We start from the raw sequence: 24,471 nt of genomic DNA, 5'->3' as shown, positions 1-24,471 counted from the left end.
AGAATCTAATTTTCTATAAAGTCAGAGATTAAAGAAATTAAAAAAAAAAGTAAAGTAAGGTCACTCTTCTCACTGATTTTTGTTTTGGAAAAGTAACTTTGATTTTAAAAACCACATTAATATATAACGATTCTATTATTGGTATTTTAAATGAATTAAACATTTATGCATAAAACGTAAATATTAAAAAATGTTTATTTTAAAGTTTTATTTTGAAAATAATATATAGTAATAGATATAACTTACATAAAGAAAAGTACTTTGGGTTCTTAGTAATTTTTAAGAGTGTGAATCCTGCTTTCCTTTATGACAGTCTAAGACGCCTGAGTGTCAATTTCCTTATTTAAAATACTCCAGTGGGGGGGGAGGGGAATAAACCCATTAATTGCGCACGCGCATATTTAAATACCCCCTTACGCACATTATAAGCCACACCCCTTCCGTATCTTTTACCCTTCTCTTCCTGCTGCAGGAGAACCGAAAGCACCAATTGCTTCCCGACTTTCCTGTGTCGTCATCTGTGCGTGCCCCGGTTTCAAAACTCTGAAGGAGCGGCTGCTTGAGATACGCATGCGCGAGTGTCTTGGTAGTCCCACGCTTCCCCAGTTTGCCTAAGCTGCCTCTGGTTTCGAGAGAGGGTGGTTTGATCTGCGGCCGTTGCTATGGGTAAACCGGCTTCCAGCGGCCGGGGCGATCCTGAGACAGAACACCGGGGCGACAAGAAGGTTAAGGCCCACAGCGACAAGGAATCCAGACCCCGCACCGACCCGGTATTGAATTTTGAGCGATGGAAGAAGAAACACATCCGCAAACAGAAAAAGATGAAGGAGCTGAGGAAGCAGCTCAAGAAGCCCGAATGGCAAGTGGAGCGGGAGACCATTGGCCGCCTGACCATGGAGTACGAGAAGGTGAGGGCCAAAGCTAGGTCCAGGGTTTGGTACCTGTGGAGAGGGGGCGACGGGATATCGGACCCAAGGGGAAGGGGCGAAGGTGCTCTTATGAGGCCCGCAGGAGGGGAAAAGGAGGGGAGTGGGGTGAGGGTGTTATGGAGAGAAGGGGCTCTAGGTTGTAGCAGGACTCTAGGACCTCGGGGCTAGGGGTTTGTTTGAGGTGGGTGTTTGGACAAGAACACCCTGGGAGATTAGGAGTGATAGATGTTTCTTGTATAGAGCTGTTTCTTGACCTTCTTTAAGAATTAGTTACATTGTGTCTGAGTTCCCAGGACTAGCCTTCTCGAAATGCCATCCTAGTACATTTAGTAATCTAAGAGTAACACGGGGCACACACACTCTAATGGTATATAATGCCTTTGACATGTATTTGTGCTGAGTACCCAGTTTGTCATGTGGAAATATTTATTGGAATATTGAAGAGTTATGCCTTTAGAGTAGCAGATATTTATTCATCGGTCAAACTTAGGAAGTGTGGATTTTGTGGACAAACTATGGTTTTATGTATTTGGGTGAAAATAAAGTAAATAAGACATATAGCCCCTCCTCTCAACAAGAAGGGGATGCAGAAAAGGTGTTTGAAAGAGGATTGAGAGGGCAGGGCTGTGGTAGGGAGAAAAGCTAAGGATGGGAAGAAGGGTTGCAGTGTTAGGAAATGGATCTGGCATGGTCACCAGGAGGTTGAGATGTAGGATTGAGGATGACAAGGCTGGGGGAGAGAAAGACCATTTCTTTGGGGAGATAGGACTTGGCAATCAAAAAGGAGAGGCTAAAGGTAAAACTGGTCTGACATTATTAAGAGTAGGGAAACAGAGGTAAGGGAATAGTGAGATGGTAGAAATAAGGGGGCAGAGTATGGTTAGAGCTGATCCACTATAGGTATTGGAAAGGACATATAGTTTGAGTGTTTTGAGTTCTGAGTATGGAATGAGAATGGAAAACCATTGAAGTATCTGGAAGTAAAACAGGAATATAGTGGAGTGTTGACTAGGATTCCTCAGTTAAATTTTAAAGAATTTAATATATAGAAATGGCATTTAAATTGTGAAATAAAGAGTGGGAGTTTTTTTCAGTTGGTATTACAAGTACCACAGGTTATTACAGGAGGGGTATTCTCAGAATCTGTATTCTATCTATTATATTGTAGTTAAATATTGTATACCCTGATCAAGTGATCATTGATAAGTTTTAAATTTATTTTAGAATTTGTTTTCTCAATTGCTCACTAATTAGAATATATCATGAGTTCCTGAGATACCTACTCTAGAATGCTATCATAATGGATTTTATATTCTACAGGTAACACTGCAGACTTTCACTGTATAGTGTCTCTCTTTGCATAAAATACATTGAATATGGTACTGACTGCTGGATAGGTGATTAATGAATCCTTATTATTGCAGTATTGAAGAATATATTCTTATAGACATTTATTAGATGAATGACTATTGTTTAACCTCTTTTAACGGTCACAGGTACCATGTACAAGACTTAGACCAGTAAGACAGCTCTGGAGGATAGGAGGTATGAGGCAGGAAGAATAAAGACAGTCATTCAAGCAATCACTCATTTAATAAGCATTTATTAAGTACTTTTTCAGGTACAAAGTACATTACTAAGCCCTGGAAATAGAAATACCAAAAAGAAAGGAAAAAAAATACCTTTCTGCAAGGAGCTTACCTTTGATTAGGGGAGACACATACTGTCTCTCATTGTATACATATATACATATATGTGTGTATGTATATATATTTATACATATATATATACACACATTCACATACATATAATTATATGCAAAATAAATACAAAACAGATAAAATATAGTTAAGTACAAGGTAGTTAGGGGAGGGCACCAATAATGGGGAGGGTCTTGTAGAAGGCAATGCTTGATAAGGGATTTTTTGACCTTGGAGGCAAGGAGGGAGTACATTTTAGTCATGGGAGTCAGGATAAGTGACAGGGTAACTTATTAATGAAGTACAGAGAGAAGGCTAGTTTGGTTGAATCTTAGAGTTCAAGAATGAGAGTCTCACAATGAGGCTGAAAAGAGAATGGGGCCAGGTTGCAAGGGACCAAAAAGCCAAACAGTTCTGCAATTCATCCTAGAGGCACTAGTGAGCCATCTGAATTTGTTGAAGAGTGGATTGACAGGGTCACATTTCTGTTTTAGGAATATCACTTTGGCAGCTATATTGAGGCTGGATTGGTATAGAGAGAGACTTGAGGCATGGAGATTGAATTTGGAGACCATTGCAGTAGTCCAAGTGAGATATGATAAGGGTCTGAATTAAGATGTGCCTATGGGAGTAGAGAAAAGGATCAGATTTGTTTTGGAGGGAAACACAAGCTTTGACAACTTATCAGACATGTGGGATAAGAGGGAGTAATGAATTGAGGATAATGCTGGGCTTTAATGCTTGAGATATTAGAATTCTTGTGGTGCTTCTGATAGAAACAGGGAAGTTCAGAAAAGGGTCTGCCAATCTCTTTGCCTCGATCCTGGACACCCTCCACTGCCTGACATTCTTTCCCTCTTCACCTCTTGAAATTCCTAGTTTCCATTAAAACTAAATGCAAGTACTACTATCTTTTTCTTAAAAAATTTTATTGATGTATTTTTTAACTGTAACTTTAGTTACTCCAGTTTTCTCTTCCTTCTACCAGACAGCTGTCTCATATAACAAAATATTTTTTAAAGATGAAAAAAAGAAAAAGAAGAAAAAATCAGCATAACTGATTAACACATTGAAAATATATGAAATCTGCAATGTATAACACTTATATAAAGGGATAGGAGTGGAGAGTGTCATATCTCTTTTTTCAACACATGTTGTTCTTTAAAAATTTGCAACATTTCCTTTTTTACTTTTCTAGCCCTTACCTTCTATTTTAGAATTTGTACCCAGTATTGGTTCCAAGGCAAAAGAGTGGTGAGGTCTAGACAATTGGGGTTAAGTGACTTGCTTAGGGTCACACAGCTAGGAAGTGTTTGAATCTAGATTTGAACCCAGGACCTCCCATCTTCAGGCCTGGCTTTCTGTCTACTGAGCCACCTAGTTGCCCCTAGCATTCACTTTTGTTTTTTTAAATTATTTTTTTGTTCTTATTATTGTAGTCAGTGTGTGTGTGTGTGTGTGTGTGTGTGTGTGTGTGTGTGTACATATATATATATATATATTTTTTTTTTTGGCTCTACTTCACCCTTTATCAGTTAATGTAGACCTTTTATAGACCTTTCCATGCTCCTCTCTATTCCTCATTTCTTATTGCATAGTAATTTTCATTACATTCATATACAACAATTTGTGTAGCCATCCATTTGATAGACATCTTCTTTGTTTCGAATTCCTTGTCATCACAAAAAGTGCTACTATAAATATTTTGGCATGTATGAAGAATTTAAATTTATCAATGACCTTCTCATGGTATAAAACCTAGTAGTGGAATCTCTGGCTTCTAAAAGAATATGGACATTTTAGTTACTTTATTTGCATAATTTCAAATTGCTTTCCAAAATGGTTTACTGATTCACAGCTCCTTCAGTAATGCACTGGTGTATCTTCCCAAAATTCCAACACTGGCTATTCTCATCTTTTGTCACCTTTGCTAATTTGCAGGTTGTGAGGTAAAACCTCAGTGTTGTTTTGATTTGAATTTCTCTTAGTAGAAATTTGGAGAATTCTTTTATGTACTTGTTAGTGGTTTTAATTCTTCCTCTGAAAACTATTCACATCCTTTGGCCATTATTGGGGAATGACTTTCTTATCCTATGTACTTTAACTTTGTGCAGAAGCTTTTAAGCTTCATATAATCAGAGTAAACTGTTATTTTACCTTTTGTAATTGCTTCTATCTCTTTTGTTAAGAATACATCTCCTACTCCTAGCTGAGAGAATATATAATCTACTTTTCTTCTAATTATTTATACTATCATCGTTAATATTAAAATTACACCTTCATTTATATTGTATTATGAATATGGTGTAAAGGTATTAGTTTAAGCCTAATTTCTGGCAGACTGCTTTTTTTGGTGAATCTTTTCTTAAATAATTTACGTTTTCCAGTTCATTGAACACTAAGTTATTGGGTTTCATTATTTCTGAATCTCCCTTGTATAGTCCATCCCATTTATTTCTTCTGTCAAAAAAAAAAATTAATAGGTATTTTTAAAGTGCTTTCTATGTGCAAAGCACTGATAATATGCTTTACATATATTTTATCTTATCCTTATAATAACCCTGGGAGGTATGTGCTATTATCTTTTATATAATTTTACAGATGAGGAAATTGAGATAGATGTTAGATGACTTGTTCACTGTCACAGCTGTTACCAGTAACTTACGTTACTGTTTTGGGTCAAGTTAGAACTCAGATCTTCCTGATTCCAAGTCCAGGGTTTTTTTTTTTTTAGCATTTGAGCCAATTTTTTTTTATTTTTTTAAATATATTTTATTTGATCATTTCCAAGCATTATTCGTTAAAGACATAGATCATTTTCTTTTCCTCTCCCCCACCCCCCCACCCCCCATAGCCGACGCGTAAGTCCACTGGGCATTAGATGTTTTCTTGATTTGAACCCATTGCTTTGTTGATAGTATTTGCATTAGAGTGTTCATTTAGAGTCTCTCCTCTGTCATGTCCCTTCAACCTCTGTATTCGGGCAGTTGCTTTTTCTCGGTGTTTGCACTCCCATAGTTTATCCTTTGCTTATGAATGGTGTTTTTTTCTCCTGGATCCCTGCAAGTTGTTCAGGGACATTACCCCGCCACTAATGGAGAAGTCCATTACGTTCGATTATACCACAGTGTATTAGTCTCTGTGTACAATGTTCTCCTGGTTCTGCTCCTCTCGCTCTGCATCACTTCCTGGAGGTTGTTCCAGTCTCCATGGAACTCCTCCACTTTATTATTCCTTTGAGCACAATAGTATTCCATCACCAACATATACCACAGTTTGTTCAGCCATTCCCCAATTGATGGGCATCCCCTCGTTTTCCAGTTTTGGGCCACCACAAAGAGCGCAGCTATGAATATTTTTATACAAGTCTTTTTGACCATTATCTCTTTGGGGTACAGACCCAGCAGTGCTATGGCTGGATCAAAGGGTAGATCTTCTTTTGTCGCCCTTTGGGCATAGTTCCAAATTGCCCTCCAGAATGGTTGGATCAGTTCACAACTCCACCAGCAATGAATTAATGTCCCTACTTTGCCACATCCCCTCCAGCATTCATTACTTTCCTTTGCTGTTATGTTAGCCAATCTGCTAGGTGTGAGGTGATACCTCAGAGTTGTTTTGATTTGCATCTCTCTGATTATAAGAGATTTAGAACACTTCTTCATGTGCTTGTTAATAGTTTTGATTTCTTTATCTGAGAACTGCCTATCCATGTCCCTTGCCCATTTATCAATTGGAGAATGGCTTGATTTTTTGTACAATTGATTTAGCTCTTTATAAATATTAGTAATTAAACCTTTGTCAGAGGTTTCTATGAAGATTTTTTCCCAATTTGTTGTTTCCCTTCTGATTTTAGTTACATTGGTTTTGTTTGTACAAAAGCTTTTTAGTTTGATGTAGTCAAAATTATTTATTTTACATTTTGTGATTCTTTCTATATCTTGCTTGGTTTTAAAGCCTTTCCCCTCCCAAAGGTCTGACATGTATACTATTCTGTGTTTACCCAATTTACTTATGGTTTCCTTCTTTATGTTTAAGTCACTCACCCATTTTGAATTTATCTTGGTGTAGGGTGTGAGGTGTTGATCTATTCCTAGTCTCTCCCACACTGTCTTCCAATTTTCCCAACAGTTTTTATCGAATAGTGGATTTTTGTCCCAAAAGCTGGGATCTTTGGGTTTATCATATACTGTCTTGCTGAGGTCGCTTTCCCCCAGTCTATTCCACTGATCTTCCTTTCTGTTTCTTAGCCAGTACCAAATTGTTTTGATGACTGCTGCTTTGTAATATAGTTTTAGGTCAGGGACTGCAAGGCCCCCATCATATGTGTTTTTTTTCATTATTTCCCTGGATATCCTTGATCTTTTGTTCTTCCAAATGAACTTTGTTATGGTTTTTTCTAAATCAGTGAAGAAGTATTTTGGTAGTTCAATGGGTATGGCACTAAATAGATAAATAAGTTTGGGTAGGATGGTCATTTTTATTATATTGGCTCATCCTATCCATGAGCAGTTAATGTTTTTCCATTTGCTCAAGTCTAGTTTTAGTTGTGTGGCGAGTGTTTTGTAGTTGTGTTCATATAGTTCCTGTGTTTGTCTTGGGAGGTGGATTCCTAGGTATTTTATTTTGTCTAAGGTGATTTTGAATGGGATTTCTCTTTCTAGTTCTTGCTGCTGAGCTGTGTTGGAGATATATAGAAAAGCTGATGATTTGTGTGGGTTTATTTTGTATCCTGCAACTTTGCTAAAGTTGTTGATTATTTCAATTAGCCTTTTGGTTGAATCTCTAGGATTCTTTAAGTAGACCATCATGTCATCTGCAAAGAGTGATAACTTGGTCTCCTCCTTGCCTATTTTGATGCCTTCAATTCCTTTATCTTCTCTAATTGCTACTGCTAGTGTTTCTAGTACAATGTCAAATAGTAGAGGTGATAGTGGGCATCCTTGTTTCACTCCTGATCTTGATCATCTAGTTTATACCCATTGCAGATGATATTAGCTGATGGTTTTAGATATATACTGTTTATTATTTGTAGGAATGACCCTTCTATTCCTATGCTTTCTAGTGTTTTTATTAGGAATGGGTGTTGTATTTTATCAAATGCTTTTTCTGCATCTATTGAGATAATCATGTGGTTCTTGCTAGTTTGCTTGTTGATGTGGTCAATTATGTGGATGGTTTTCCTAATGTTGAACCAGCCCTGCATCCCTGGTATGAATCCTACTTGATCATGGTGACTGATCCTTCTGATCACTTGCTGGAGTCTTTTTGCTAGTATCCTATTTAAGATTTTTGCATCTATATTCATTAGGGAGATTGGCCTATAGTTTTCTTTCTCTGTTTTTGACCTGCCTGGTTTTGGAATCAGTACTATGCTTGTGTCGTAAAAGGAGTTTGGTAGAACTCCCTCTTTGCTAATTATGTCAAATAGTTTGTATAGTATTGGGATTAACTGTTCTCTGAATGTTTGATAGAATTCACTGGTGAATCCATCAGGCCCTGGGGATTTTTTCTTAGGAAGTTCTTTGATGGCTTGTTGGATTTCATTTTCTGATATGGGATTATTTAAGAATTCTATTTCCTCTTCTGTTAGTCTAGGCAGTTTGTATTTTTGTATATATTCATCCATTTCTCCTAAATTGGTGTATTTATTGCCATATAATTGGGCAAAGTAATTTCTAATGATTGCCTTAATTTCCTCTTCATCGGAGGTGCTGTCCCCCTTTTCATCTTTAATGCTGTGAATTTGCTTTTCTTCCTTCCTTTTTTTAATTAGATTGACCAGTACTTTGTCTATTTTGTTTGTTTTTTCAAAGTACCAGCTTCTTGTCTTATTTATTAAATCAATAGTTCTATCACTTTCGATTTTATTAATTTCTCCCTTAATTTTTAGGATTTCTAGTTTGGTTTTCTGCTGGGGGGTTTTAATTTGATCGCTTTCGAGTTTTTTCATTTGCATTTCCAATTGATTGATCTCTGCTCTCCCTTGTTTGCTAATATAAGCATTCAGGGATATGAATTTACCTCTGATTACCGTTTTGGCTGCATCCCAAAAGGTTTGAAAGGATGTTTCGCCATTGTCATTTTCCTTGATGAAATTATTAATTGTTTCTATGATTTCTTCTTTAACTAAACGGTTTTGGAGTATCATATTGTTTAATTTCCAATTGGTTTTAGATTTGGTTTTCCATGTACCATTACTAATCATTATTTTTATTGCCTTGTGATCTGAGAAGGCTGCATTCATTATTTCTGCTTTTCTGCATTTGTGTGCTATGTTTCTGTGACCTAATGTATGGCCAATTTTTGTGAATGTGCCATGTGGTGCTGAGAAGAAGGTGTATTCTTTTTTATCCCTATTTATTTTTCTCCATATGTCTATTAATTCTAATTTTTCTAAGATTTCATTCACTTCTTTTACCTCTTATTTATTTTTTGATTTGATTTATCTAAATTTGATAATGGTTGGTTTAAGTCTCCCACTAGTATGGTTTTATTGTCTATTTCTTCCTTCTATTCTCCTAGTTTCTCCATTAGAAATTTGGGTGCTATATTATTTGGTGCATACATGGTGATTAGTGATATTTCCTCATTGTCTAGAGTCCCTTTTAACAAAATATAATTACCTTCCCTATCCCTTTTGATCAGGTCTATTTTTGCTTTGGCTTTATCAGATATCATGATTACCACTCCTGCCTTCTTTCTATCAGTTGAGGCCCAGAAGGTCTTACTCCATCCTTTAATTCTGACCTTGTGGGTGTCAACCCGCCTCATGTGTGTTTCTTGAAGACAAAATATGGTAGGGTTTTGGATTCTAATCCATTCTGCTATTCGTCTACGTTTTATGGGTGAGTTCATCCCATTCACGTTCAAAGTTATGATTGTCATTTGTGGACTCCCTGGCATTTTGATAGCCTTCCCTAATTCTAACCTTTTCTTCTTCGGCTCTACCTTTTAGTCCAGTGATTTACTTTGAATCAGTCCCCCTTGTCCCCTCCCTTGATGTTTCCCTTTTTAGTCTCTCCCTTTTTGTTCCCTCCCCCTCCCCCCTCTCTTTCCCTCCCTTTTTGTTCTCCCTCTCCCCCTCCCCCCCTTGGTTTTCCCTTCTCCCTACCCTTGTTGGGTAAGATAGAATTCAAGATCCCAATGGATCTGGATGTTTTTCCCTCTCAGAGTTGATTTCCCTGAGATTGAGGTTTAAGTACCCCCCCTCCCCCCCTTCCTCTCCTTCTTATAGGAGTTTTCTTCCCCTCCCCTTCCCATGTGAATCTTTGTGTGAGAACGATTATTCTATTTGGTCTTTCTTTACCCCCTATTTATACATTACATTTTCCCCACATATTAGTATACATAGATTGATATAAATGTAGTCCTTATAGAAGAGAGTTTGAGTAAAAGAAGAAGATAACATTTTTCCCCTTTCCTTAATATTTACCTTTTCAGGTATTCCTTGCTCTTTGATTTTCGGTATCAAACTTTCCACAGAGCTCTGGTCTTTACTTTGCAAAAAGTTGGAAGTCTTCTATTTTGTTGAATGCCCATACTTTCCCTTGGAAGTATATAGTCAGTTTTGCTGGGTAGTTGATTCTTGGTTGGAGACCCAGCTCTCTTGCCTTTCTGAAGATCATGTTCCATGCCTTACGATCATTCAGAGTAGAACTTGCAAGGTCTTGTGTGACCCTGATTGGCATTCCTTTATATCTAAATTGTCTTTTTCTGGCTTCCTGTAGGATTTTTTCTTTTGTTTGATAGCTTTGGAATTTGGCAATTACATTCCTGGGAGTTGTCTTTTCGGGGTTTAGTGTAGAAGGTGTTCTGTGAGCTCTGTCAGTGGCTGTATTGCCCCCTTGTTCTAGAATCTCTGGGCAATTTTCTTTGATTATATCTTGTATCACCATGTCCAGTTTGGTGTTTATTTCTGGCTTTTCTGGGAGTCCAATTATTCTTAAATTATCTCTTCTCCCTCTATTTTCCAGATCTGTCATCTTGTCGGTGAGATATTTTATGTTCTCTTCTAATTTCTTGGTATTTTGGCTTTGCTTTATTAATTCTTGCTCTTTTACACGATTGTTGTCTTCCAGCTGCCTGATTCTGGCCTTTAAAGCCTGGTTTTCCTTTTCAGTTTCATCACACCGGTTTTGTAGATGCATGAATTTCTTTTGCATTATTTCCAACTTTTCCTCCCAGAAGGCTTCCATCTTTTTGGTCATTTCTGATTCAAATTCTTCATGGGTTTGTGGAGAGTTTCCATTTCCTTTGGAAGATTTTGGAGCATTTTCTTGTATATCATCTTCTATCTGCTCTGTATTTTGTATTTTGGTTCCATAGAATGTGTCCAAAGTCGTCCCTTTCTTCTTATTTTTCTTGGTATTTTGGGGCTTCTGTGCTTCTGTGGAGTTTGCCATCTCTGAATGTGGAGGATTAGTTTTTCTTATCTCTGTCTGGTGTTCAGAGGCTTTAGTCCTGGGCAGATTTTCGGTTCTATGAGCTTTAGAAAAAAAAGATTTATTATATACACATTATTCTCTTCCATTTACTTTATGTTCCACCCTACTTGATCTTCATTCGTGACATTCCATCTCTTGTCTCTTTTAAGCCATTCAAATGTATTTATTAAAAGTCTTTTATGTTCCACGCACTATGCCAGGTGCTAGGAGTACAAAGATAAATATGAAATAGCCTCTGCCTTTAAGGGGCAGGGCTTACTTTCTGTTGGAGAAAGTAAGATATATGTTAGTATAAACAATAGGCATAGAACATAAACACATAAGTAATAAATAACAGAAAGGTAATTTGGTGATAAGAAAGGCAACAGAACTAGAGATTTCAGGAAAATTTTTATGTAGAAAATGGCACTTGAAATAAGCCTTGAAGGAAATCAAGAGTTATAAGAGATAGACTTGAAGGAGAGAACATTCCAGGCTTAGTACAGGCTAACTCTCCCTTCTGTAATGTATTTCTTCCTTCCCCTATTTATGATCTATAGCTTTCTTTAAAAGCTCAAGGCAATGGGGGCAGCTGGGTGGCTTGGTGGATTGAGGGCCAGGCCTAGAGACAAGAGTTTTTGGGTTCAAATGTGACTTCCTTGCTGTGTGACTCTGGGCAAGTCCCTTAACCCCCATTGCCTAGCCCTACCACTCTTCTGCCTTGGGAACAATACATAATATTGATTCCAAAATGTAAGGTAAGGGTTTGGGGGAAAAAAAAATCCAACAAACTCAAGGCAAGAGCCACTTAATATGTTAGGCTTTTCCTGATCTACCTAGCTGCTAGATATCTTCCCTTCCCCCTCCCCAAGACCTTGTGTATGTTTTATATTTACTTGTGTTTATATATGTATAATATATTGTTTTCCACTAAAAGATGAGCCCCTTCATTTTCCTGTTTGTATCTCCAGTTCTTAGCATAGTCTCTGGCAAATGGGAGGTGCTTACTGCATATTGATTTATTATTGACTGCTGATCAGTGAGATGATAATCTTTCTTTCAAATGTAAGTGTGGGGCTGGAGATTCCAGAATGGATTAAGTGGTAGCATTTTTTGAACCAAGTATAGGAAAATTTAGAAGTTGAAATGCACATGAATTTTCATTTTTAACTATATTTGAAGTCTCCTCCCCCTTTTATTATTACAGATTTGAGATGTAAGTTAAAGTAGAGAGATGGGAGCAGTTAAAGTGAAGGAATAGTAAGTGAAGAAGAGGAAATTCAGTAGGTGACTTAACTAATGGTATTGATAGAAGTAGCAGAGAATAGTGAGAGGACATTAGCAGTGGGTAGAATGAGGATTAAAACTTATTGCCTATGTAGGAATAAGCAACCTTGAAGTATACTGATCTGTAATCTTTGAGTACATACAGGTTCATAGTTCTCACAGTTTTCCTAAATTTTGTTCTTTTAGCAATGGTGGCTTTTCCCATAAAAGAAAGTTGTAGGATGAGAAATGGAAAAAGAAGTGATAGCCTCCCTATAGGGAACTAAAGCATCTATTTTTGTGGTTTCTAGTCCATTGGAATTCAGTTTGAAAACCAAAATTGAAAAATTAGTTTTCCTCTCCTTGATGTGTGGTTCTTTAAAAAAAAAAAAAGAGCAAATAGCCTTGTATTACACTCAGAGGTCATGGTTGACAATACAGAAGCTGAACAATTTCAGAGTGCATTTGGTTTCTTGGAAGAACTATATCTTCTCTCTGCTGGAGACTGACATACTTGGGGAAGAGATGTTTGTCTACTAATACTGTTTTACTTGGTGTTTTCAGGCTGCCAATTTCATTCCTTTAGTGAGCAAGAGGTATATTCACTAGGAGAACTTGTATTTGCTGGTAATGGCAAAATGTAGTGATCTAATAACCATATGTCATTTTAATATTCTGGAAGGTTATTCTATAATTGGAGTTCCCTGCTGTTAGAGCTTTAGTAATTTTCAAATAAAACATTGAGAAATACTCTTTCTGATCTTGTGCCCATTTTCCTTCTTTCCCAACAATTACAATTTTCTAGAATGAATTGTAAGGATTAGCAGAATATTTAGTGGGTTGTACTTGTAATATGTAAAAGTAGAGCATAATCCATTCTGGGTTACATTGAGAAACTTGAAGAATATGATAAGAAGGATTGTAAAAATGTAATACATGTCATTCTTGAAAAGCCTGGAGTGTAATTTAGCAAATTCAACAAATGCAACTTTTTCCTTATTTGAGAATTGTGAATAGTTTGACAGCACATTCCAGATCTAAGCAGCATCTCTTGCCTTCAGCATCTGCATTAAAATAGCTCTTGTAATAGATCTAGGAAATTGGGTTACTGAAAAATTTTGGTAATGAATATTTGATGGATCTAAATTTTAAGGGCAAATGAAGCATTACTTATTGTCATTCAAAAGAATGAGAAAGATGTCATGTTTTATATTTCCAGGCTAATGTTCCTGAATTGCAAAATCAAATAGCTCTAGAAAGGTGACAAAGGCCTAAACTAGTCTGGTGGCCATTTGAAGGGGATACATTTGAGAGATATTGGAGGTGGTCTCAGAACTCCTCCCAGCTCTTACAATAAGTAATGAATTTGAGATAGATCTCTGCATCTTTTTTTCTCTCTCTTTAGTTCTTCTGGACTTCTAGTGTAACTTACTATAGTAATTTGGAGTACTGACACTCTTAGTAAATAAATACTATTTGCTCTTTTGGAACTGAGTAATTGGATTTTATAAATGTAATATGTTCACCATTCCTGCCTAACCTACTTTAGCCTCTCATATATGTACTGGTGGTGAGTAGGAGGGATCACAGGAATGGAGGTGTGACAAACATTTGACCATATCAAAAGTTCCCTTTTGCATTTTTGACTTCTTGTTACTGTTAGTGGGCAATGAAATTGGAAAAAGTAGAGGAGGAGCTCTGAGTTTTAAAAGTGAACACCCAGGGGCATCTGGGTAGCTCAGTGGATTGAGAGACAGAGTCAGGCCTAGAGATGAGAGGTCCTGGATTCAAATCTTGCCTGAGACATTTTCTAGCTGTGCAACCCTAGGCAAGTCACTTATCCTACCCCCACCCCCCCACCCCCCCATTGCCTGGCCCATATTGCTCTTCTGCCCTAGAACCAATACACAGTATTGATTCTAAGGTGGAAGGTCAGGCTTTAAAAAAAAAAAGTGAACACCCAGCTACTTGTAAGATCATGGGATTTAGAGCCGCAAAACACCCTAGGCAACATTTAGTACAATCTAGTCATTTTACAAATGGAGAAACTGAGGCCCAGAGATTGTTCCTTGCACTTTACCTTCAAGACCTCATGTTGTCATTTGGGAGTCATAGGCAACATACTCAGATGTACTTAAAATGTGAAGGCTTTGACTCGATAGCACAATTTTTGTCAAGAGAATAGGTGAATTGGTGGATTATTTGGGAAATTTCTGTGATGGGTTGTGACTGATTTTTTATTGACTGCCAACATTGTATGAGGATTGTGAACAGCAGCGAGAACCCTGCTGAGGTTATTCAGCCTACATTTAGAGTGAATGAAATCAGCCGGTGTTCATGCCTTTCTGTAGCAGTTTTTGTGGCCTGAGGGCAGGAGTACAGAATCAAGAACATGGAATTACTGGATTTTGAGGGTGGGATTTGATGTTAAGTAGCTTTATTATAGGCATTGGCTGGAGATGGAGACAAAGGATGGGAGAGAGGAAGGCAAGAGTGGAAGGGAGAGACAGAATGAAAGAGTGAGCTTTTAAATGAAGCTTTTATAATGTTGAGGGAATGGGAAAGGTTGATAGAGTTAGAGATAGGGTAATAAAAAGGACTTAAGAGTTCATAATCTTAGGAAATATACAATTCTGTGTGAAGAGTTTTAAAGTATAACACTGCAGAGATATGGGTAAAGTGGGCCAAAGTGGGTGGTCGTTGAAATTGGGGACCTGTGAGGTTGGGATGCTGTTCACCGGCATCTATATTGGAGTTCTTAATGTGATAATAGGGGATGGGGATAGAGAAGACTGAGTAATGATAATTTTTTTCTTCATATATACCTATTCTTTTCCCCTCCCAGATAAATGTGAATGAAATTATGCGATTTTCTGATTTCCCCTTGTCCAGAAAAACATTGAAAGGTAGGTATGTTGATGGTGGTTGGGTAGATTGAAGGAAATCTTTAATTATATTTACTTAGATATCTATACAGTGATTAGAGTACTAGACCTGGAGTCAAAAAGGCTTGAGATAAAATACTGCTTTGGATATTTATTACTTTTGTGACCCATGACAGTCTTTTTACCTCTATGTACCTTAGTTTTCTCATCTATAAAATGAAGATAATCATATCAGCCTTATAGAATTATTGTGAGAATCAAATGAGTTAACATGTAATGCACTTGTGGAAATCTTAAAGTATTTATAAATGTTATCTAGCTATGTATAATTATTGTTCATGGGTCAGAGGGAATAAAGGGATTAATATAATTTCATTGCTACTAAATTCTACAGGCTAAATTCTTTAGCCTGATCAGCTGCTACTGAGAAATTAAACTTAATTGATCTTAATTTTAATTTTTTCTTATCTCTACTCCTAGAACAGAGATTCTTAATATGTGATCAGTGAACTGAAAAAAAAATTTTTTTTATAACAGTTTCTACATCATTGGTTTCCTTTATAATCTTTTAAGTATTTTATCATATGCAGTTAAAAATATTATTCTGAGAAGAGCTTCACCAGATTGCCATTGTCCATGTCACAAAAAAGGCAAAGAATCTATTTTGTGGAAATATCGAGTAAAAAGAAGACAAGGAATCTCCAAATATTCAAAATCTTATAGCATTTTATTCCAGAGTTGAAAAAGTTTTACTTACGTGATGTCAACACTTTTCCCTAACATTTCAGGCTTGCAGGAAGCACAGTATCGGATGGTGACAGAGATACAGAAACAGACCATTGGCCTGGCTTTGCAGGGTAAAGATGTGCTTGGAGCAGCAAAGACAGGATCAGGCAAAACTCTGGCATTTCTTGTCCCTGTAAGTATTTTATGTCATCAGATAACCAGAGTTCTGTTTTTTAACAGGTGAGGTAGAATCGAGTTGATGAGCTATTTTCATTATAAACAGATGAACTTCTGATTATTTGCAGGTCTTTAGGAATTGGTGTGTTTATTTCAGTAATAGCCTTCTCTTCCCCATTTCAATTGACCTTCATTTTTAGTCATTTGGAAGTTTGAAAGATAAGAAGGCATATGTCCTTACGGTCCTTCATTGTGCTTTAGAGGGAGAACATGACTTTTGGTTTGACTGTGAGCAGGTTTGTTGAAAAAAATTGTAATGGTCCCATATGTGGTGCAAAGAATATAAATAAAAGGTCAGAGTGGACTTTTTGAATTTTCTCCTCCTCCTAACCTAGATGGTTGTTCAGTACTTTTGAGTTTTTTATCTTGCTTTCAGAGCATTTGTTTATATTAACTTAGTTCGTGACCAGATGGAGAACTCTAGATATTTTTATGGAAAAGTCTTAGAATGCATATTCTAATATGTGCATTACAGTGAACATTAACCTATAGTGATTCTTATAGCATACTGGATAGGGTTTTGGGTTTTTAGTCAGGAAAACCTGAATTTAAATTCTACCTCAGATGCCAACTAACTCTCCAACCCTGGCCAAGTCATTTACTCTTCCTGCCTCGTTTTCCTCATTTGTAAAAGGAAACGATTGGATTCAGTGGCTTCTAAGTTTCCTTCAATTTTGAATTGATTTTTCATGGAGAAAAAACATTCAGGTTTTATTTTTGTAGAAGTTAAAATTGTTATAATTCTTTAATGTTGTCCCAGAGATGAATTCTCCAACCCCTAAGTTCTCAGTGAGACTTTTTCTTTGTTTTGTGTTGAGCTCCTCTTTAGAATTTCCCTTTATATTACATGAAGGCCATGGTGGCTAACCTATAGTATGCATGCTGGAGCATGGAGGGGGCTGCTCTCCTCCCCCTCTCCACACATGCCTGTGGACATTTCTCCCATCACCCGCCCCTCTGCCCAGCCACCAGAAAGAAGTAAGGGGGTGTGGCACATGCAGTATAAGGGTTGTAATTTGGGCATTTGGTCTCTATAAGGTTCGCCATTGCTGGACTAAAGCAATATTTGAGCAGAGATCTCAGAAGTTGAGTAGAAGGAAATGTGTTTTTTAAAATATTGGCTTTTCTCTTTTTTTATGACTGATGAGAAAATCATCAACCTTTCTAGCTTATTTTTTGAAATTTGAACTTAACGAATAGACAGTGGGTGATGTAGGACTGGAGATTGAGAGGGAAATAAAAGGCTGGATGTATAGAATTATTGTGAGAGAGATCATAATTAAACCTACAGAAGGTGATGAAATTTTTGAGAGAGAATAGAGAGAAAAGAAGAATAAAATTAAAGCCTTATCATATAGCCTTAGTAAAATTCCTTACTTCTCTAAGTGAAACATGTTTTATCATCTGTTCTCTAGATTCTATGTTGTTCATTGAAAATAATTAATCCAGATGATTTTAATGTTGAGGTTTTTTTTTTTGGTGGTATTGTTGTCATCATGTATAATAATAATAGAATTTATGTAGGACTTTTAATTTTAACACTTTACAAATATCTAATTTTGTTTTCGAAACAAAGCTCCTCAGAACTTTTGTTATTTGTAATTGTAAAGGTGAAGTTATTATCCCCATTTTACAGATAAGGAAGGTAGGATTTGAGCTCATGTCTGCCTGATACCAGGTCTAGTGCTCTTTCTAGTATGCTACCTTGAACTACCAAGGAAACACAAAATAGTGCTTACTTTGTTCTGTTTCAGTTTATATATCTTCCAAAGGAATGAATCATATTCTTTATTGAAATAGTCCTTTGTTCCACTTTATATATCCATTTTTATAACAAAGCTTCTTTAATCATTGCCTTATTGAACATGTTATTTCTAGGTTTACTTAACACAAACAAGTACTCTTATGAATATATTTGTGCTTTTTTCTTTTTTTAATTTATCATTTATTTAAGTTTTATTTAGTCAATTTAGAACATTATTCCTTGGTTACAAGAATCATATTCTTTCCCTCCCTCCCCTCCTCCACCGTTCCCATAGCCAAAACGCAGTTCCAGTGGGTATTACATGTGTCCTTGACCAGAACTTATTTCTATGTTGTTGATGTTTGCATTAGGATGATCATTTAGACTAAATTTTAGAGTCTCCATCCCCAATCATATCCCCCTCAATTCATGTAATCAAGCAGTTGTTTTTCTTCTGTTTCTACTCCCACAGTTTTTCCTTTGAATTTGGGTAGTGTTCTTTCTCATACATTCCTGAGAATTGTTCAGGATCACTTCATTGCCACTAATGGAGAAGTCCATTATATTCCATTGTACCAGTGTATCAGTGTCTAAGTATAATATTCTCCTGGTTCTGCTCCTCTCACTCAGCATCAATTCCTGGAGGTCGTTCAAGTTCACACGGAATTCCTCCAGTTTGTTATTCCTTTGAGCACAATAGTATTCCATCACCAACCTATACCACAATTTGTTCAGCCATTCCCCAATTGAAGGGCATCCCCTCATTTTTCCAATAATTTTGCCACCATAAAGAGCGCAGCTATGAATATTCTTGTATAAGTCTTTTTCCTTATTATCTCTTTGGGGTACAAACCCAGCAGTGCTATCTGGATCAAAGGGCAGACAGTCTTTTATCACCCTTTGGGCATAGTTCCAAAGGGCCCTCCTGAATGATTGGATCAATTCACAACTCCACCAGCAGTGCATTGATGTCCCAACTTTGCCACATCCCCTCTAGCATTCATTACTTTCCTTTGCTGTCATGTTGGCCAATCTGCTAGGTGTGAGGTGATACCTCAGAGTTGTTTTGATTTGCATCTCTCTGATTATAAGAGATTTAGAACACCTTTTTATGTGCTTATTAATAGTTTTGATTTCTTTAACTGAAAATTGCCTATTCATGACCTTTGGCCATTTATGCATTGAAGAATGGCTTGATTTTTTTGTACAATTGCTTTAGCTCTTTGTAAATTTGAGTAATTAAACCTTTGTCAGGGGTTTTGTTATGAAGATTATTTCCCAATTTGTTGCTTCTCATTTTGATTGCACTGGTTTTGTTTGTACAAAACCTTTTTAATTTGATGTAATCAAAATTATTGATTTTATATTTTGTGATTTTTTTCCTAACTCTTACTTGGTTTTAAAATCTTTCCTTTCCCAAAGATCTGACATGTATATTATTCTGTGTTCACCTAATTTACTTATAGTTTCCTTCTTTATGTTCAAATCATTCACACATTCTGTTTATCTTGGTGTAGGGTGTGAGATGTTGATCCAAACTCAATCTCTCCCATACTATCTTCCAATTTTCCCAGCAGTTTTGATCAAATAGTGGATTCTTGTCCCCAAAGCTGGGATCTTTGGGCTTATTATAGATTGTCTTGCTGAGGTCACTTACCCCAAGTCTATTTCACTGATCCTCCTTTCTGTCTCTTAGCCAGTTCCATATTGTTTTGATGACCACTGCTTTATAGTATAGTTCCAGATCTGGGACTGCAAGGCCACCTTCCTTCGCATTGTTTTTCATGATTTCCCTGAATATCCTTGATCTTTTGTTCTTCCAAATGAACTTTGTTATGGTTTTTTCTAATTAAGTAAAGAAGTTTTTTGGTAGTTCAGTGGGTATGGCACTAAATAAGTCAATTAATTTGGGTAGGATTGTCATTTTTTATTATGTTAGCTCATCTTACTCATGAGCAATCAATGTTTTTCCAGTTGTTTAGATCTAGTTTTAATTGTGTGGAGAGTGTTTTGTAGTTGTGTTCATATAGTTCCTGTGTTTGTCTTGGCAGATAGATTCCTAAGTATTTTATATTGTCTAGGGTGATTTTAAATGGAATTTCTCTTTCTAATTCTTGCTGCTGAGATGTGTTGGAGATATATAGAAATGCTGATGACTTATGTGGGTTTATTTTGTATCCTGCAACTTTGCTAAAGTTGTTGATTATTTCGACTAGCTTTTTAGTGGATTCTCTAGGATTCTTTAAGTAGACCATCATATCATGCGCAAAGAGTGACATCTTCAATTACTTTTTCTTCTCTAATTGTGACCTCTAGTGTTTCTAGTACAATGTTAAATAATAGAGGTGATAATGGGCATCCTTGTTTGACTCCTGATCTTATTGGGAAGGCTTCTAGTTTATCCCCATTGCAGATGATGTTTGCTGATGGTTTTACACATATACTGTTTTATTATTTTTAGGAAAGGTCCTTCTATTTCTATGCTTTCCAGTGTTTTCAATAGGAATGAATGTTGTATTTTATCAAACGCTTTTTCTACCTTTGTAATATTACATAATAATAATCTATTGAGATAATCATGTGATTTTTGTTGGTTTGCTTGTTAATATGGTCAATTATGTGGATGGTTTTCCTAATATTGAACCATCCTTGCATTCCTGGTATGAATTCTACCTGGTCATAATGCATAACTCTTGTGATCACTTGCTGGAGTCTTTTGGCTAGTATTCTATTGAAGATTTTTGCATCTATGTTCATTAAGGAAATTGGTCTGTAGTTTTCTTTCTATGTTTTTGACCTGCTTGTCTTTGGAATCAGTACCATATTTGTGTCATAAAAGGAATTTGGTTGAACTTCTTTGCTTATTATGTCAAATAGTTTGTATAATATTGGTATTAGTTGTTCTTTGAATGTTTGATAGAATTCATTTGTGAATCCTTCTGGTCCTGGGGATTTTTTCTTAGGGAGTTCTTTGATGTCTTATTCAATTTCTTTTTCTTATATAGGGTTGTTTAGGTAATCTTATTTCTTTCTCTTTTAGTCTAGGCAATTTATATTTTTGTACATATTCATCCATATCACCTAGATTGCCATATTTGTTGCCATATAGGTGGGCATAATAATTTTTAATGATTGCCTTAATTTCCTCTTCATTAGAGGTGAGGTCTCCCTTTTCATCTTGGATATTGTCAATTTGGTTTTCTTCTTTCCTTTTTTTTAATTAGATTGACCAGTACTTTGTCTATTTTGTTTTTTCAATGTATCAGTTTCTAGTCTTATTTCTTAAATAAATAGTTCTTTGACTTTAAATTTTATTAATTTCTCCTTTGATTTTTAGTATCTCTAATTTAGTTTTCATGTGAGGATTTTTACTTTTTTCACTTTCTAGTTTTTTATTTTGGACACCCAATTCATTGACCTCTGTCCTCCGTAATTTGTTAATATATACACACTCATATAAATTTTCCCAGAAGTACTCCTTTGGTTCCATCCCATAGATTTTGAAAGGATGTCTCATCGTTTTTTGAAAGGATGTCTCATCATTGTCATTTCTTCAATGAAATTATTGTTTCTCTGATTTGTTCTTTAATTAACCAATTTTGGGGAATCATATTGTTTAATTTCCAATTAATTTTTGATACTCCTCTCCATGTACTCTTACTAATTACTATTTTCATTGCATTGTGGTTTGAGAAGGTTGCATTTATTATTTCTGCTCTTTTGCACTTGTTTGCAATGTTTTTATGCTCTAGTACATGTTCAATCTTTGTGAATGTACCCTGTGCTACTGAAAAGAAGGTATATTTATTCCTTTTTGTCCTTTTTTATTTTTCAACACATATCTACTAACTCTAATTTTTCTAAGATTTCATTTACTTTTCTTATCTCTTTCTTACTTATTTTTTTGGTTTGATTTATCTAGTTCTGCTAGAGGAAGGTTTAGGTCTCCCACTAGTATAGATTTTCCATCTATTTCATCCTTGAACTCCACTAGTTTCTCCTTTTGAAATTTGGATGCCATTTGGTGCATACGTGTTGAGTACTGATATTTCCTCATTGTCTCTACTGCCTTTTATCAGGATGTAATTACCTTCCCAATCTCTTTTGACTAGATCTATTTTTACTTTGGCTTTGTCAGATATCGTGATTGAGACTACTACCTTATTTTTCTCAGTTGATGCTCAATAGATTTGACTCTCTCTGCTTACTTTTACCCTACGTGCATCTACTTTCCTCATAAGTGTTTCTTGTAGACAGCATGTGGTGGGGTTTTGGTTTCTAATCTACTCTGCTATTTGATTGAGTTTTATGGGCGAGTTCATTCCATTCACATTCAGAATTATGATTTCCAGCTCTGTATTTCCCAGCATTTTGATTTCCACTCATAGTTCTGCCCTTTCTTCTTTCACTATTTCCTTTTATATCAGTGTTTTGTTTTTAATCAGTCCCCCTAAATCCCCCCTTATTTTACTTCCTTTTCTAGTCCCTCCCTTCTTATTCCCCACTTATTTTCTTTACAGTGTTTTTAAACTACCCCTCCACCCTCTCCCTCCCTTGTATTACTTCCCTCCCCACCTTTGTCCTTTCTACTTTCTACTTTCCTATAGGATGTGAATCTAGTTCTCTGCACCTTTGTATTTGATTGTTCTTCCCTCTTTGAGTCAATTTCAATGCACATAAGAATTGAGTATTTCCTATCTCTAACCTCTTTACCCTTCCATTCTATTGATGTTCTCTCCCCCCTCCTGCCATGCGCTTCTTTGTGACATATAAATTTACCCCATTTTATTTCTTTTCTCATGTCTCTTAGTATTAACCTCTTTTTAAAAATTCTAGTTGCATATATATACATATATATACACATACACACACACACACACACACATATATATATATTTATGAATACACATATACATATTTATTTCTTGGCATTTCATCCTATACAGTTTGTCACTGTTCCCTCTAAGTATAATTCTTCTAGCTACCCAGGTGATAATAATTTTTAAGAGTTACCAATATCCTCTTTTCTTGTCAGGATACATATCATTTTAACTTATTGGGTCACTTAAAAAAAGTTTTTGTTTCTTTTGCTTTTGTTTTTTCCCCCATTCTGTAACAGTTAAAAATTAGGGAAACTGAGGCAGATAGAAATTATTTTCTCTCTGCAAGGAGTATTATATTTTTATGAGGTTTATTAAAGGTTAAGGATTAAAGAAAATACAGAATTAGAAAGCACATGCCTAGGCCAGAGAGGCCTAGACAAGATAACCTCACATCACGAAAGAGACGCGTCTGCTCCAAAAAGGAAGTCCAAAAGAGAGGCCGAGCCTATTCACAACTAGGTTTAAATATCCCATCTCGCTCTCGGCCCAGGTGAGAATTCAGTTAGATTAGAGGGCATTCTGGGGAAGTGGAGCAAGGATTTCTGGGGATTGAAGTCCTGGATTCGAGTCTGTTTTTACACTTTCTTAATTACCTTTTGATGATTTTCTTGTATTCGGTGTTTGGGCATCAAATTTTCTGTTCAGCTCTGGTCTTTTCTTTACGAATGCTTGGAATTCTTCTATTTTATTAAATGACCATACTTTCCTCTGTAAGAATATAGTCAGTTTTGCTGGGTAGTTGATTCTTGGCTGTAGACTTATTCCCTTGCTTTCTGGAATGCCATATTCCATGCCTTTCGGTCCTTCAGTGTAGATGTAGCCAGATTCTGTGTCATCCTCACTGTAGTTCCATGTTATCTGAATGACTTCTTCTTAGCAGCTTGTAATATTTTTTCCTTGGTCTGGTAGTTCTTGAATTTGACTGTAACATTCCTGGGTGTTGTCTATTGGGGAATAAGTACAGGAGGTGATCTGTGGATTATTTCAATCTCTACTTTTCTCTCTTATTCTAGAATGTTGGGGAAGTTTTCTTGTATAATTTCCTTTAGGATGATGTCTAGGCTTTTTCTTTTGTCATGGTCCTCCGGTAGACCAACGATTCTTAAGTTGTCTCTCCTGGAATGATTTTCTAAATCTTCTGTTTTGTGTATGAGGTGTTTCATATTTTCCTCAATTTTTTCATTCTTTTGATTTTGTTTCATAGTTTCCTGCTTCCTTGTGAAATCACTTGCTTCTAATTGTTGTATTCTGGTTTTTAATGACTAAATTTCATCTCTGGATTTTTGGTCATTCTTCTCCTTCTGATCTTTTATCTCCTTTACCTCATTTTCAAGCTGATTAATTTTAGCTTTCAAGTCACTATTTTCTGTTTCCAGATCATATATTTTGCTTTTTAAGTTCTTTTCCCAATTGTATTCAGCTTCTCTTATTGTGTTTTGAATTGTGTTTTGAGTTTTTCCAAAGCCTGTGTCCAACTTGCTGGGGTTTCTGTATTTTTGCTTGGTGTTCCTTGATCTTCCTCTGTTACATTTGCTCTTTGATCATTGCCTGGATAGAAACTGTCGATCGTAATTTTTTTTCCTTTTTCTGTTTTTTGCTCATATTTGCCCTTTCTTCTTACCCCCCCCTCCCCGCCCCCCATAGTTGCCTGTAGTCTTGTTCCTCTCATTATGTGCTG

At 36.2% G+C, this 24,471-nt stretch overlaps 1 protein-coding gene across 1 annotated transcript in view; it reads left to right on the top strand.

Moving 5' to 3' along the window:
* The first annotated feature begins 478 nt into the window (after positions 1 to 478).
* The window catches only part of DDX10 (DEAD-box helicase 10), a 370,510-nt gene continuing 346,517 nt past the window's right edge, over positions 479 to 24,471 (top strand). The window contains exons 1-3 of the mRNA XM_007494873.2: positions 479 to 908; positions 15,164 to 15,224; positions 15,992 to 16,122. Of these exons, the coding sequence (XP_007494935.2) occupies positions 663 to 908; positions 15,164 to 15,224; positions 15,992 to 16,122 (438 nt within the window). The 5' untranslated portion in view covers positions 479 to 662. The remainder of the gene's footprint in view (positions 909 to 15,163; positions 15,225 to 15,991; positions 16,123 to 24,471) is intronic.

The sequence above is a fragment of the Monodelphis domestica genome, chromosome 4, assembly GCF_027887165.1.
Source record: "Monodelphis domestica isolate mMonDom1 chromosome 4, mMonDom1.pri, whole genome shotgun sequence".
In the NCBI taxonomy this organism is placed as follows: domain Eukaryota; kingdom Metazoa; phylum Chordata; class Mammalia; order Didelphimorphia; family Didelphidae; genus Monodelphis; species Monodelphis domestica.
Note: the sequence above shows the minus strand (reverse complement) of the source record. Positions and strands in the feature narration are given on the sequence as shown.